Here is a 17,302-nt window from a genome sequence, read left to right as displayed (position 1 = left end):
AAAATTAATTTTTGGTAGTTTGTGTTATTAGTGCAAGTAGCGTTTAAATTATAAGTTTTAAAATTCTTAATTATATATTGTGCCGCAGTGTACCATCATACATGTGATTGAGTATGTGATTGGCCAATGGCTGTGTACACCAAACTTAAAAGGCAGCCATTTCACTTTCAGCACTGTTTGGCTGCATCTGCATGTCACTGTGTTCTGTGTTAGGACCTTAGATATGGGTAAGTAGTAGGTGTTATTGTAGTTCTCCACCTATCAGCGCTTTATTAAAGTGGTTATAGTTGCAGACATTTATTTATATATTTCCTTACAGTATTACAGCAATTTAGGGAAAAATCTCCACAATTTTTTTTGTAAGTAGCACATTCATTTATAGGTATTACTGTGGTAATCTGAAGACATTTTGTGAGGATTTAATTATGTTAGAAATTAATATTACGGAGTAGCACACTACATTTGTAAAATATAGTGTAGTACAGTGTATTTTTTTTTTTTTTTTTTTTTTTTTTTTTTTAAGTACCGCAGTACTTCGGAGAAAGTACTGCGGTACCTCACGCTTTTTTTTAATAAAAAGATATGGAAACCCATAGAAACTTACTATCAAACCTAACACCTATCTCAAATGCATAAAGCAGAGCACAACCAAAGTTTACCTTAAAACAGCATGGCTGCCTTAAACCTTTGTAAAGGCAGTCATTAGCTAATCACATAATTACTCGTCATTGCTATGTAACACAATACTTCCACCAAATCTGTAAAATTCTGCAAAAGTTCTCAAAAGTAGAGCAACAACCTATATTACTAAATTAAAATGCCTTATAACTTGATGAATACTCACCCTACTTATGCGTAGTACCCAAAAGGATAATCTGTACACCACAATGTGTAACTGTCAAATTTCGTGTAAACCCGTTTATCTGTTTTCGCATCTATGGAAAATGCATTGTAGACAAATGGGTTTTTGTAACGCCCCTTTTATCTTTGCAACCCCTTGACCAATCACCACTAAACTTTCCATCCTCCATCACAGTAGAAAAAGCTATAGATTGGAAACATTCATGGAGATTCGTCAAACAGGGGCCAAATTGTTAGCATCAAAAATTCTGAGGAATTCATATACCTGGGAATCCTAACTATAACTACAGAGTGGCTACCACCAGTTTTAGAGTGTTGGTACACTTGTTCAGGGCTCTATATTTACTTTTCTACAATTCTGGCAATGGAACACCAGTTTTATTGCATTTCTAATCCAGAACTAACATTAAAAGTTTGTTTCAGAAGCTTCTATGTTTCCTTTCTTTATTTACCTGTTTCTTGGCTTTCTGTTAACTTCAATGACCAATTTGGATTTCATGGTCATTTTCATAGCCATTTTCAAGAAACTCTTTCCTCAAGTGTCTAAACTAATCAATACACACACATTATATGTATGTAAAATAAATGTAAATGAAACTTAACTACCTTTAAGTTCCAGCCCCAGATTCATTGATACAATGGGGACCTGTTTGAGTTTCTCACTTCTGCTTAGGGGCCTAACACTGTCCTGAGCTTATTATTGGACAGGCCTGCTGTTTTCTAATAGGAGCAATGGAACCCAGGTTCTTGCTTCCAATGTTCCACCTGTGCCTACTTCCTAGTAGTAGCGGCTGCTAGCAGGCAGGGCTGGTGGGACCGCGCGGGGAGGAGGAATAATAAAAAAAAAAAATCATGTACCTGCCACGTGGCCTCTGCCACCTCTGAGCTCCCTTTGCTCCCCTCCCCACCCAATCCAGACGCTTCCCGCATGCTGTTACATAGCATGAGAGAAGCACCAGGATTGGCCTGAGCGGGCTGAAATGGCACTCAGGGAGGGAGTGGGAGCCTGCACTTAGTCTCCACCCGGCTGCGTAATACAGTTTGGACGGAGAGTTCTAAGTGCTCATATCAGTTTGCCCTCTCTCAGACAGCTGGCCAAACTGACATGCGCACTTAGAATGCACCACTACTCTGCCTCTCTCCTGATGCAGAAGATGCTGACCCGGCCCAGCCCTAGACAGCAGAAAAATAAAATGGTAATAATATATTATCATTTCATTTTTCTGCTGCCTTTATTAGCAGTGGGGTGACACTCCTCCTCTGCTTCCAAGGTTTTCGAGATCTTAGCTTCGGAACTGAATCATGATTGCGTTCAATGTTGGCCCTGGATTCTGGAAGGGTGTCAAATTTCTATAACTCTAAACAACGTACAAAATAAACAAAAGGGACCATTTAATATTTATTTGCAAAGCTAAATGACAAAACACATGCAATGCTTTTCTGCTGTACCTCATAATAAACATGTGTCTAGAATTTCTTTCAAACAGACGTTTATCTGGACAATGAAGTTCCCTAGTTTCCGATACACCATCCTCTCCATGTAAAACAATGTGAACCTGAAATTAAATAAACAAGTTTTATTACAAATGTTTTGCTCTAAAACTGTGTTCTAAATTGCAAAATGAATGCAATATTTCATGACGATGTAATATAGACGAAACAGTCGCAACAGACGTTTGAGTGAAATCTAGCGAGAACGGAACAACTTCCCGAACAAAAATCTGTTTCTGATTTACAAAGACACCATAGCGTATTTAGACTTAATGTCATTACAAAAAGGTGGTCACACCCTGAAAAAATGAATGCAATACTTCAGTGTCCTGTGAGATTATTATATTAATTCTGGCTTCAGTGCAGAGATGCATGAATTATTAGTGAAACACATTAGGGTCATCAGGTTCTGGCTTTAGCCAAGACCTTTTGTTTTTAATTTAAAACATAACATATAATTCACTAAAAGAACAAACGTTGCAGAAAATGTATAGTTAGGTTCACAATTTACACACACCAAACCATAGAAATTCAACAGAGTTATTTCAAGAAACTATAACTGATGCCCTGAGGTAACTATAATTCGTGCTCCAACCATGCACAATTTTCTCATCATTGATAATATCAGTGCAACATTTTCTGTAAAAATATTGATGTCATAAAAGATACCATGAGTGATGCAATATGTGGAGTAATTAGCAGTCCATGGCAAGGGCTAGGGTTATAGTTACCTTATGTCACAAGTAATGGTTTCTTGAGATAACTAACCAGATTGCCATCTCCCAGGGCCCAGCCTTATTTAGAAGGGTAGGGGAGCACATGGTCCCCTCCCATGGCTGCATTTCGGCCCCGGGGATCCCATCTCCCGGGGCCAGGCCATTCAATGAAGGGGGGAGTGGGCATGCATCCCCTATCCATAGGCCAACATTGGCCCTGGGAACCCAACTCCCAAGGTCTGGCCAGTACATGAAGGGGGACGGGGCATGCAACTCCCCTTCCCAAGGCCAATATTGGCCCCAGGGATCCCGTCTCCGGGGTCTCGCCAGTAAATGGTGGGAGCCAATCCAAGGCAACCACTGCCTTTTTGTTTGTAGGCCACGGGTACACTGTGACACTCTCCTCCACTGTACTCTGCCACACTCCGCTTAATGACACTCCTTGACGGCAGTGAACTCTACAATTTTAAAAAAGATTTGTTAGTAGTAAAAAAAAAAAATTGAAATTCAGTTAATACTCCAAAGGTTAAAACTTTGCTATAGTTAGGAAAACATTAGATATTCTTTCTATAGAAACCAAACTTAAAATAATCTTTGCAAATTCTGGTTATACCCTAAATGTATAATTTGCATACCACTTTTAAATGTATATAAATTTATTATTTATCTACAAAATGAACCTAAAGTACACAAAGATTTACATTTCTAAACATATACTTCAAAGTATTATAACTCATGCACCTCCATACACTTCATTTCCACAGCAGGCCAAAGCATTTTATTTTCAATGTTGTGATAATGATTGGCATGCATGGGGCACGGATGTCATTACATTGAAAGCAAAATTGCTCGGGGCATATCTCAGTCCGCCCAGCTCTGAAGCACATGAGAGAGGTATCACTTGAAAGGGGTGAATCTCCCCTTTCCAATAGTACCTTTCCCAAGTGGATCCCTGCTTGGACATTGCCAAAGGAGGGCGAGCCCCAAGCAAGGATCCACTCCACTAGCCACCGGGGATTTTCTTTAGATGCGGAGAGTGGTCCCTTAGGCAAAGGTCGCTCCCCATTACTGGAGCTATATTTTGTCAGTTTTCTGCCATCACCCCGCCCCCCCCAAGGAAGGTTGGACATATTTTTTGGCCACTCTGCACCAAAGAAGGGCAGAAAACCACTAGACACCAGTGATGTCCAAAAATTAATGCTGGGGAGTGGCTTTATTGGCAAAGGTCACTACCCATTATGGGGGCATTTTTGTGGTCATTTTGCTGAGGGAAAATTGGGAATATTATTTGGCTGAGCTGCCCCCAAGCGGGGTAGAAAACCACAAGACACAAGGAAGTTTCACATAATACAAGTCAAGGAGCAGCTCTGTAGCCAAGGGTCACTCCCCATTATGGGGGCATTATTTAGCTGTTTTCTGCCCCCCCCCCAGGGGAAGATCAGCCATATTTTAAGACTGATCTGCCCCTAAAAAGAGAGGGGGAGGACAAAAAACCACTAGACACCAGGGACTTCTAAAAATACAATTTGGGGAGCAGTTCCATTGACAAAGGTTATTCCCTATTATGGGGGGGGCATTATTTTCGTTATTTTCTGCCCCATGGGGCAGATCTGAAATATTATAGGCAGATCGGACCCCAAGGAGGTATTTCAGCACCTCCTGTGGGGAGGATGGGGGCAATTACCCCAGAGTTGCCTCCTGGTGGGGCAGAAAGCCCACCAAACAGCAGAGGTTACTTTAGTTAGAGTTGAGCGTGCAAGTGCATGAGCTGGCGCATACATCTCGCTTGCAAGTTTCTGGTGTGTGCAGTAAAGAGCTTGGCGCCCACCTGCCACTCACCATTTGTTGGCATGTGTGGCTCTCTTCTTTACAGCCTCTTAATTTGTCACTGCAGGACAAGCAAAATTTCTGTTCCTCTCTGTAGTGCAGAGACAAGTACTAATTATTTCAACTTAGTCAGTGCCCGTCCGCAGCTTCCAATGTGATTGAGGTACTATTTTGTTCTAGTGTCCTACAAACAGAAGGCTTGTGACTGGGATAAAAACATGCCCAGCAAGACCAACAAAATGGCAAAATGTTTTTTTTTTTGTAGCTCACTTTCTTTTGTTTTGTCAAGTTGTCCTTACTCACCTTCCACTCATGTTTTCTTTTCTTTTTTTGTTTGTGGGGGCTCTTCTCAAAAGACGATAATCTTTTTTCAAATATTGCAAAACAACATTGTTTCTTTATTTCTGTGTAATTTCTGAAATGATGCTTTAACACATAATCGGGCCAGCACCCCCCTCCAATCAGCCCCACTACAAACCACCCCATTCTTCTCACCTTACCCAACACCAATGCACCCCACTCCATCCAAACCACTCCACCAAACCACTCCAATCCAAGTCACTCCAACCCACCCCAGTCCAATCCTCCCAACTCATCCCAATCTAGCCTGCCCCAGCCCCACTCCAATTCGCCCTCTCCAATCCAGAATAGTATGCCCCACTCCAATCCAACACAATATGCCTCACTCCAACCTAAAACAATCGGCCCCACTCCAAGCTGCCCCAATCCAAAACAATGTGTCCCACTGCAATCTGCCCCACTCTAATTCAAAATGGTCTGCCCCACTCCAGTCTGCCTCATGCTAATCTGCTCCACATTAATTCAAAACAGACTGCCCCACTCATCTGCCCAACTCCAATCCAAAACAATCTGTCCCACTCCAATCCAAAACAATGTGTCCCATTCGAATCCAACCCACCTCACCCCAATCCACCCCACTCCAGCCCAATTTGCCCCACTCCAATCCACCTCATTCCCATCTAAACCACCTCACTCCCATCCAATCTACCCCACACCAACCCAGTCCACCCCACTCCACCCTAGTACAATCTGCCTCATGCCAATCTCCCCTATGCCAAGCAATCTGTCCCACTCCAATCTGCCTCATTCCAATCCACTCCAATCTGCCCCACTCCAATCCGCCCCACTCCAATCCAAAACAGCCTGCCCCACTTCAATGCATTTGTCTGCCCCACTCCAATCTGCCCCACTTTAATCCAAAACACCCTGACCCACTCTACCCTACCCCACTCCAATCTCAAACAAACCCACTCCAATCCAAAACAATCCACTCACTCCAATCCAATCTCCCCACTCTATCCCAATTCACCCCACTGCAATCCATCCCAGTACAATCAAGTCCACCCCACACAATCCAATCCAGTCCACCCCACACTAATACAATCCACCCAAATCCAGTCCATACCAATCTACTCCAGTCCAATCCAATACACCTCAAGCCAATCCAATCAACCCCGAATGATCCCGCCCAAGTCCGATCCAACCCACTCCAGTCTGAGGCACTCCAACCCAATTCATACCACCCCTCCCCAATACACCCCACTCAAATCCATTCTACCCCACTCCAATTCATTCTACCTCACTCCAATCAAGTCCACTGCTACCCAATCCACTTCACTCCAATCCAATCCACCCACACCACCCCAGTCCATCCCACTCCAATACAAACCACTTTAATCCACCCTACTCCACTCCTATCAAGTGCACATTACTCAACTCCAGTCCAATCCACCCCAACCCAGCACCCCAATACAAACCACCCACCCAATCAAATTTAATCTAATCTACCCCATTTGAATCCAACCCAATGCCATCCAGCTCACCCCATTTCATTCCACCACACTCCAATCGCATCCACCCACACCACTCTACCCCAATTGAATCCACCCCATGGTACTCCAATCCAATCCACCTCAGTACCTTAATCTACTCCAACCCACTCCACCATGTTGCACCCCACTTCATTCCACTGTATGACACTCTCTGCCACTGAAACCACTTAACTTTACTCAATGACAATCTACTTCTCCTACTCCACTCTACGAGATTCCAACAAATCCACCCTACAACACTCTACTCCCCCCACTCCACACCACTAACTTTTAGCCACGCTCAACAGCAGCCACACTGCTGTACAACATGGCAAAACACGTTGCCAGAGCCAATACCTCTTGTATAGGTGAGACCTATTGGCTTTGCCAATGAATGCCTTTATTTGTAGAGGTGATGGCCATGCCCCCATCCCCCACCATTCTGCCGCTCATAATCCAGTAGTCTCATTACAATAATGACAGCCTACAAGACAGGAGGCTGCCCATCATGGGTAGTCACGAGCCAACTCTCAAATGGAGAAACAGGCTTTCTGACACCTCCCAGGGGAAGATGGGGCACTGACCCCCCAATCTGCCCCCGGGGGGGCGGGGGGGTGTAGCCCACTGTATTTCAGCAATATATAGTTTGAATAAATAATGAGGTGGGTCTTTCCCAGCCTAGCATTAGGCCCCACCCTCACCTAAAACCTTAATCTTTCTTCTCCCCTGTGGACTACTAAAGCATCTCATCTCAATGGCAGGCAAGAGGACATTTGATTCGTGAATAGCTGCACTTTTAGGGTTTGGGTAAGCTGCCTCCTGGAAAACATTACCAGACCCAGACAGTTATGAAAACTAGACATCTGAGGTAGTCCAGGGTGGTATGGTTCACATGCATCCCACCCAGAATTCCCTGAAAACCTGAAATGTTGACTAAAAACACATTTTACTCACATTTCTGTTATGAAAATGCCCAGCTCCAGCAGGAATTCCCAAAATGCTTACCTACCAGCACTGTCCCACTGGTGCTGATAAAAATGCTACACCACCTGTGTCTGGGCCTAGTGCCAGCGACAGGAACAGACCCAAACGAGCTCAATAGGAGCCCCCATGCAAGGGTTCCCATTGTCCTTGGTTTGATTGGGTCCTGTCAAGGGCACTATGCCCAGCCACACAAGTGCCACAGTATTTTTATTGGCTATTGGCCCCAGTAGGGAAATTGTGGGTGGTAGGAATTTTGTGGATTCCTGAAATTTCTATCACACAAATGTAAGGAAAATGAGTGATTTCAGGCAAAGTTTGAGGTTTGCAGGGCATTGTGGGTACAAAACCTCATGGGACCAATGGATTCCTCTATGTGTAACATTTTTAAAAATGTACACGTTTTCAGAGTTTCCCTGGGTGCCAGGCTGAGCTAGGGCCCAAAAACCACAGCTACACACCGCAAAAAACAGGCAAGTTAATTCAATAATTAATCATCTTCTCCATTCATATGTGAACTTTTTTGCATATCTTATTACCTTGCATCCGTTAATTTTTTTAATAGACGTGGATGCTTGTAAGAGTCATTGGATAAGGGCAGCCACACTACGCCAGCTAAATTGAACCTGTGAGTGGTTATCAAGAGAGAAGAATCATCATTTCCTTGAAGGCTTGATACAAATTGAATGGTTGCAAGTACAAAAAGATATGCAAGAAAGTTCACATCTGAACCGATTAGATGACTAATGATTGAATTAGCTGACTTAAAGGAGAATACCCCAGGGTTGGAACAGGATTGAACAAGTCCTGAAAAACTTTGACTGTGACCGGGAGAATTGTTCTGTTGTGTCTTGAAGAAGGTGGTGACTATCATCGAATATAATCGAAACGTGTTGATGTAAAAATAACACTGGATCTGTTTTGTAGCATGTTGTTGTAGCTAGTAAAAGGTTTCTTCTAATAACATGCTGAACAATTAGACTCATCAGAGACAAAAACCTTTTGTTTTGTTTGTCTCCTGGCTAGGGTGGTTTTATTAAATACAAAAGGAGGTGCTGGATTGCTATCTCTATTTGTGGGTGTATGTTGAGGGTCTTTTTTAAATAGGCTTTGTTGAAAATAAGGTTTTATGATGTACTATGTTAAGTGATACTAATCCTGATTATCAACTACCAAATAAATGGTTTTGTATATTTTTAACAGCATTGTGAGCCTTATATTGTTGTGGTACTGTATGAAAGTTTACTCTTGTAGTATATAATTTGTGTTGAGTACGTGACTGAGTGTGAGTGTGGATACGTTTTACCTAGGGGAATACTTTTTTCCTTTGGTTGATGTGGGTGCCCCATCCCCTCTAAGTAAGGGGCCCTCAGTCTCTGTATTATATTGACTCAACCAATGTGAGTCCATATTCTTCATCATAATTCAATCCTAATGGTGCCCTTATGCATAACTAAATGATATATTACGACTCCAATTGTCTTAATTTTTGTATTCTGTCACCTCCTCTTTCATCTCTGATTACTATGCAGAAAAAACTTAAAAGACCTCTATTGCTATTATGCTTCCACTGGAAGTGCCCAGCCACAGGATAGGTCACATCTCTCTTCGCTATAGCTTGCATGTGCTCAAGTATTCTTTTCTTCACAGAATGTATGGTACTAACTACATATTTCAAAATACAAGGGCATGTCAAGCAGTATACCACATAATCAAAATTACAACTTAGATGTTTAGTATTCACCTTTCTTAGTTTCCTACCCGGGACGTCAAAGTCTTTAACCTTGTAACTATACTTACAGGCCTACAATTTGCACATGGAAAAAACCCATAGATCTTAACCTAAGTCACAGGTTTTTCCAACTAGTGACTGTGTTCCAGACGGCCACACAAAGAAGTGCTCCTTCTATAAGAAATCAATGGTGCTGGAGGCAATTTGGACCCTATAACCAGGTCTGTTGTCAAAATCTGCCAATTTCTTCTCAATATCTGCTGAAGGCATTGTGATGCATTTGTGAAGTTCGTGATGAATCTAACCTCCCCCCTTCCCCTGTCCTTGCGGGGACAAACACACACACACACACACACATATATATTTTGTGTTACCCATTGATTTGAGACATTGTCAATCATATTGTAGAACAGTCCCTAAAATGTAGTTTCACTTCATGCGTTTGGACGATTGAGGACTAATTCTGTCTCCTTTGGGGTGTTTCCATTTATTGCTATGTATGAGGGCCTATTGAACACCAGAAAACCTGAAGCAAGAATCAGGCATCATCATTCAGCCCTTTCTTTCACCCATGCATTTTTCAAATAAAGAATGCTTTCACAATAGTAGGCCTTATTGTCTATTCCGTTTTCAAGACTCAATTGGAGTATGAGTAACCATTCATTATGGCTGTCTGTATTGTTTATTGGAGAAACACTTCTACAGTACACCATCAATTTGCGCACTCAGACCGGAATTCCTGACACAAGACAAAGCCATTAGTCAAAGTACTGGTGGAATCGATCACAGAAACTGCTTCCTTGCCGGATCACGTATTTGTTTTTAAAAAATTTAAGCACTTTACGGCGACATTGTCTTGCCGGTAATCGAATTCTCGAGGTTCAAGTTGTAGCTTTTGTCTGAGTGGACCACTCTGTTGACTGATCCCTCCTGCTGGCTACAGGATCGGACATAAATCGAAAAATTATACTGAATACGATTGAAGTGCTTGAATCCCGCACACCATTTCAGCAACAGGCACACGAACCTGATCAAATGACACTGTGTTGACTTTTCTTGTGCGCTCCTATTTCCCCCTTTATGCTTGTAGGACATACCTCTTGCAAAGAGAATAATGTACCATGCTTGTGAAATGAAAAATACGCTTCGTACTTTCTTTTCAAATAAAGTAGTCCTGTTCCTCTGTATTGAGGCAAAGGTCAGACTAGATATAAGGGGCATAATTCGTTGTTCTTTTCATTTCTCTGTCAGGGTGTAAAAGGACCGCGCATAGGATGTATTCGTCCCACCTACACACACACACATGGGTAGTGTATTTAGTGCACGTGTGTTTTTTTTCAAACAGACCTAATCCAGGACAGGCGAGTTGAACCGTTGCTAGATGAATAAAAATAACATTGTTCTTCTCGTGACACAAATAAGTAATGTACAATTTTGGTATTAAACGTTTTAATGTGAATATATGATCAGACAAAATAAGCAGCTGACATTAGGGCACTGCTGACAGCTGGATGAGGGGGCAGCTAGGGACGTAGATCTGAGAAGAGCAGGGCTGTGTCATTGCTCCATATTGTTTCAAATTTTACACAGTAGGACTGTTTTTTAATCTTGCAAGGTCTAACTTTTTTCCACTAAGTTTGGGACTACTTTAAGCTATGCAGACAATAACATGTTCAAAGATCATACCCACAAGGCCTTCAATGTTCTCCCAGTGCTCTCAGAATACTGTAGACAAAAGGAGTTTCTATAAATCACTCAAAATACAAACATTTTAGAAACATAAAATTCTTAAGAGTATGAATGTTGGGTCCTGGGAGTCTTATGGTAAACAACTGCTGTTTGACGTGGCCCTTTTTGCAGGGTCATCCCCAAACTTCTTGCCTTCACGCCTCCTATTTTTACAGAATTTGTTTTGTTGGTCTTAGGACTCTGCACACTTTACCACTGCTACACAGTGTTAAAATGCTTGTGCTCTCCCCTCAAAACATGGTAACTTTGGCTTATTCTCAATTGGCATGTTTACGTTTCTTATACGTCCCTAGTAACGTGGTACTGCATGTACCCAGGGGTTGTAAATTAAATGCTACTAGTGGTCTGCGGCACTGATTGCACCACCCACTTAAGTAGCACTTTAAACATACGTCAAGCCTACCATAGCAGCTTGGGGATGAGTTTTAAACTGTCATGTTGACCTGGCAAACCCTTTGCCAGTCCCAAACCTTCCTTTTTAATATATACATATGTCACCCCTAAGGGAAGCTTGGACAGCCCAAAGGGCAGAGTGCAATGTACTTAAAAAGTAGGACATGTACTTTTAAGTTTTACATGCCCTGGAAGTGAAAAACGTTTAAATGTATTTTCCACTTCAGCAAGGCCTACCTCTTCCAGAGGAAAACATTCTAATTACCGTATTATATTTTAGAAAGTTTAATTTCCAAATGGGAAGTGATGAACAGTCCATGTGTGGTGGCTCAGGAATTAGAATTTAAAACCTTAATTTATGGTGAACTCTGATTTTAAAATACAATTTTGAAAATGGCCCTTTTAGAAAGTTGACATTTTCTTGACTTAGCCATTTGGTGCCTGCAGCCGGACTCTGAGACACATGACTGGGTATAGCTGACAGCTGGGCTTTGTGTATTCCTCCTAGACAGTTACACAAACAAGGGGAGCTTAGGTGTGACTGGATGGGCCATCAATAGCAGGATGGTTGGAAGGAGCTGGGCCCAGTCCCAATTTCACTTGACTAGGCTGTGTCCTGTCTCCATTCAAAGGGCTGCAAATCCCATGCACTTAGCCTGGAGCCAGAACCATGAAGGGAGGGTGCCAGTGCACTTCAAAGGCATGCCCTTCAGAAGCGACTCTTCACTTCAAACTGGGTATACATACTGGACCTCAGACATCAACCCTTCAGTACACTTTGGGACCTGTGGATTCTCTGCCAGGAAGAAGGACTGCTATGCTGCTGAAAGAACTGCCACTCTGCTGGACTGCTGCTCTGAAGGAACTGGTGCCCTGCTCTGCTGACCTCTTCCCTGGGATGGAAGTACTGGACCTGCAACTTCATCTTGAACCCAGGGCTCCTAGAGTGAGTACAAGGGCCAGTATGCTGGCCTCCTGATATGAGCCCCGGGGACATAAAAGGCTCCCCACCATCCTGCACCAGACCCTTGACCCAGCTGTAGAGAGTTCCTGACCCCCAAGTGGTGCCTCCCAGGTCCTGGACCCTTGATTTGGCTCATTGAGCTGAAATCAAGCTGTGGGCTCACCACAAACCGGCGAGTTTGCACAGAGACCTTGCACTGCGATTTAGCGTGAAGCTTCTTCAGCCGGACTCTTCATGATCCAGCATTGACTGCTTTCAGGGACTGCCAACGTGAAGCTCCAGCAATACCTATCTGTGATGCATGCCAGCTCTTCACACTATGCACGGACTTGAGAAGGTAAACTTCAGTGGGCCTCACATGTTGACTGTCATGAACCTGAGTTCCATTGCAGTAGGCCTGAAAGTGTGACTTTGATCCTGTCCAGAAAGAGCAGATATCCCTAGTTGGCGCTTTGTGCTTTTTGGTGCTGTTTTCACTCAAATCTTTTAAAATTCATAATTCTGGTTCTACTGATTGGACATTTGTCATTTTGGTCTTCTTGTATTTAATAAATTCTGTTCTATTGTTATTTTTTTAACTTGGTGGGGATCCTTTTTGTGTGGCGTTTTTCATTTTATTAGTGTTTGAAGTGTTGCACAAATACTTTACACGTTGCCTCTAAATTAAGCCTGACTGTTCTGTACCAAGCTACCAGGTGGTTGAGCACCGGTTAATTTAGGGTGTCATTTTGCCTCACCCTGACAAGGACTGTGGTTGCTGCTTGACTAGGGTTCACACCCCAGTGAACCAGTAACCCAAGTTCTCACAATCACTATAATTATGCGTAGGCACTAACTGGTGGATGACTCTTGTGCGATCTTTTATCATCAAGAAATTAAATGCAGCACGAGCATCTATGGCAGAACTTGTATATCTAAAAAGGAGTGTGGAGGGGAGACATTGGAATGACTGAGGATGACCTGTTAGGCTAAAGTTATATATCAAATCCTATCTATACTGCAGCCAAATGGGCCATTTTATTAGGTCTTAACCAAGACAGTGCATGTGCTGTCTGTTGCAGGACATACTGTTAGCGTACAGTGGGCTTAGACCCATTGCTTGCTATTAGTTGTCTCTATTGTCAGTCTCATTTGCTTGCTTCATATTCGTCAGCTTCAGTGGACTTCTTCTGGGGTTTGTTACTACATTTGAGCATGGACCCGTCACTTGTGTACTTCCACTGATCTCTTTTCAGGTGCTAGTATTTTTGTTGTTGTTGTTTTGTTTTATTTTTTGGTTAAGCAGTCTGCGAGAGTACATTTGTTTTCTAGATGTCCCCCTTTTTAACCAGGTATTAAATTTTCTTAATTGTGTATTTCTACTTTCACCTCAGTAGCTGTCTTTCTTCTTCCCTATCTGCCCACCTTCCCTGCCATTCTCATTTCCCCACCCCCTCCATTGTCCGTGTGCTTCCCTTTCATCACACGCCCGTCTGTTATCCATTTGCCTCCCTAACCCCACACATACTCCTTTGCCCATTTATTTTCCTATTACCATTGCCAACCACTTTTTGTGTGCTTCCCTCGGTTTGAAAACCCGCCCTCTGCTGTCTGTGTGGTTCCCTGTTCTTGCGCACCCGCTATTGTCTGTGTGCTTCCCCATAATCTGCATGAGAACCCTCCGTTGACCATGTGTTTCCCAATCCACCAACCTTCTGCTGAACGTGTCCTTCCCCCACTGTCTCTCACTTGTTCTTCTCTCCATGTGTGTTGGTTAATCCTCTGCCCGCTACCCACACAACTCCCCATTGTTTTCTTTAAAAAAATAAAACTCACATTAGCCATATATGAAAAAAGTGCATTAGAGCTATATAAAAAAGTTGAGTTTTCCCCATCTTTTACTAAACCTTCTTGGATTGGTAAATAAAAAGAAAGAAAATGCTTACCTCATTTTGTACGTGTGCACATCCCAGTTGGTGTGCCTACAAGCTGACATGATAGCTGTCACATCGCTTTTTTAAAACATCATTTTCAGCAATGCTGCACAGTAGCCACGCTGCTAAAACAGCATAGCTAGAAATCATTGCCAAAGTCAATAGGTCTCATTTGGCAAGACATACTGGCTTTGGCAATCTTTGTATTACTGGTAATCTGAAGATATTGCAGAGGCTGTCGGGTGCTTGGTCTCAGAAGATCAACTCCATTGTAGTTGAATCAGTGGGATCTGAATTTCATTTCAGTCACACTGGTAGTTATGCAAGCAGTGTACTGGGGTCTATATGTGCTGCTAAATGTCTCATAAATCAGTCTGTTGGACTTTTTGAAAATACACATTCTGATGATCTATCTTTTGTTCTGAATGTTACAACCTAACTATGACCACATTTTTGCAAAAGCACTGTTAGCATTAAGTTCTGGAAGTGGTTGGTAAGAGTAGAGTCTAAGAAATCCATTTGTTTAAGTGCAGCACTATGCAGAGGCATCCTCGACAAGATAGCGCACCACTTTTCACTTCTTATATATGAAGAAATCTTGTTGTAACTCATAGACCTGTTAAATCAGTATAAATCGAAGTCATGAAAAAAAACAGACGATTCATATTTTACCAGTGCTGACTAGTAATTCAAGGGGGAGGGTGATCAGGCCACACATGAACACACATACACTCACTCATCTATATGCACACTCACTCACACCCCCATGCATTCACAACCGTGTAGACATGGACTTACAATCACACACACTCCCATTCATCCATCATTCACGAATACACACACCCATTCACAGCATGCACTCACAAATATACATACATTCATAAACACACGCACCAAAAATTACAAAACACTTTAAACCTTCTGCAGTGTCTCAACCTTAGGTGAGCCAATGTGAGAAAGCGGCAGTCCCTACCTCGACACAGACTGGAATAGGGTCAGAGAGAGTTGCTGACCCCACCCTACAATATGATGAGCTGTCATTGATAGAAACTCAGCAGTTGGCAATTCAGGGCTTAAAACTGAAGCGCCCAAGTCCAATGCTATAAGTGGCACTCCCCCTCATCATGAAGGGGAAGTCCTCCAAGCATGCCCATAAGACTGTGACATCTTCAGCCTGGCAAAGTTCAGCTCAGGAAGCCAGGTGCCTCGGTATTTAGCCCATTTCCATACATGTCAACATTTTACAAGAGCTAAGTGAAAGATTTAAAAAAAAAAAATGGGAGAATGGATTTCCGGCACTGACTTCTATTGAAGCAGAGGCTTCCCTCCTGAATCGTGTATATTGGCATATGTGCATGTCTAGTTCCTGGCTGCGTGTCCTGAAACTAAAGAGGGTCTGACAGGCTCATTAATGTTTGGATTTCATTGAGCCGGAGACCTTTTTTTGTTTGCTTGTACGGTTTGTGTTAACAAAAAATAATTAATAAAAAAGCCACAAAGTACACAATGCTTGAATTAAACATTTACCACGATTCATATTTTCCAAATAAATTCTCACTTCAAACAATAATGGCAAAGCTTAGAGAGCGGGCCTTAATGGCCTGGAAACTTTTTGCTGCAATGGTTAAGTTTACTTTACAATATTATTGATTCTAACAAAAATAAATCGCACGTTTAGGGAAGTGCAGACTTAATGCACAGTTACAGAATACTTGCTACCCTCCCGCATATACAGTTTGTGAGGCAACAGATACGTTTATGTTCAAAGCATACTGTTATAAAAAAAAAAAAACATTTAAACTTGATGAAAGTGAAAACTCAAAATCAAAACATTAAATTGATTGATAAAGCAACACTTTCTCAATTACCTCTAATTCATTTTACATAGAACACTATGCACACAAATAAAAGTGACTGCTTCCAGAAACAGATTGCACGATAACTTTCTTTCACAAAAAGTGTATTACTGGTGTAAGACAGCCACACACTATTGCTACCTCATCGACTCAGATTCCTGCTGGTAGGAAAAATGCCATTACTAAACCTAATGGGCAGCATAATTATCAAATGACTGTGCAGTGGGTTAATCCAAGATAAGAGAGACACTCCCAATAAAGCCACTAACTAAACAGTGCTGACTATTTCCCTACACTGTATGTATGCTTTCCTAAGGACTTGCCTAGTATTTCACTGGTCATTTAACAAACCATTGGCTAAAGAAGGCAGATATTAAGCTCCTTTCCGTACATAAGGTCACTACTAATATGATACATTATTTTTGATGATTACATTAGGTAGGTAAGGCAAGTAAAACTGTCTCGAAGGCAGATGTAAAAAGTGCAAGTTAAAATGACACACGTATTTTCCATTTAACCTCTGTGCAGTAAGGAAACAAATATACAGCTCTCCTAATGCAACCCCGCATTCCTGGGACATAGTTTCAATAATTATCTTTTAATTCACTCTAATGCTGGAGCATTTTAATCGATTGTCTAGCAGCAAACAAAAGTCCATTATATAAATGAAATACCTTTGCCGTAAACTTAGACCTGGAGCGGAAGCCAGTGTCTATGAAAATGGCGTACACTTGTTGGTCCGATGGTGCATTGTCCTCCAGGAGAACATAACCATTCTTCTTTTCTTCATGATGATCAGAGACCTTACACACGATAGCCAGCACAACATACAGTGCTAAGGATAACATCACCACAATGCACGGAACCAGGTTGAAGGTGATGCTAAAGGGAAGAAAGCATTTCATTTTGTGCACAAAAAGGGTAGCTACATATCACAATTAATACTCTAAAGAAGGGTTTACAATTAAATTGTGGTATCAAATACAA

At 42.2% G+C, this 17,302-nt stretch overlaps 1 protein-coding gene across 1 annotated transcript in view; it reads right to left on the bottom strand.

Annotated features, from left to right (window-relative positions):
- PKD1L1 (polycystin 1 like 1, transient receptor potential channel interacting) overlaps nt 1-17,302 on the bottom strand; it is a 1,079,023-nt gene that overhangs the window by 389,811 nt on the left and 671,910 nt on the right. The window contains exons 41-42 of the mRNA XM_069216140.1: nt 16,990-17,197; nt 2,311-2,417 (exon numbers count right to left, since the gene is read on the bottom strand). Coding sequence (XP_069072241.1) covers nt 2,311-2,417; nt 16,990-17,197 — 315 coding nt within the window. The remainder of the gene's footprint in view (nt 1-2,310; nt 2,418-16,989; nt 17,198-17,302) is intronic.

This window comes from Pleurodeles waltl, chromosome 2_1, assembly GCF_031143425.1.
Source record: "Pleurodeles waltl isolate 20211129_DDA chromosome 2_1, aPleWal1.hap1.20221129, whole genome shotgun sequence".
Classification (NCBI taxonomy): Eukaryota; Metazoa; Chordata; class Amphibia; order Caudata; family Salamandridae; genus Pleurodeles; species Pleurodeles waltl.
The sequence above is the reverse complement of the archived record's forward strand: the minus strand, read 5'-3'. Positions and strand labels throughout refer to the sequence as shown.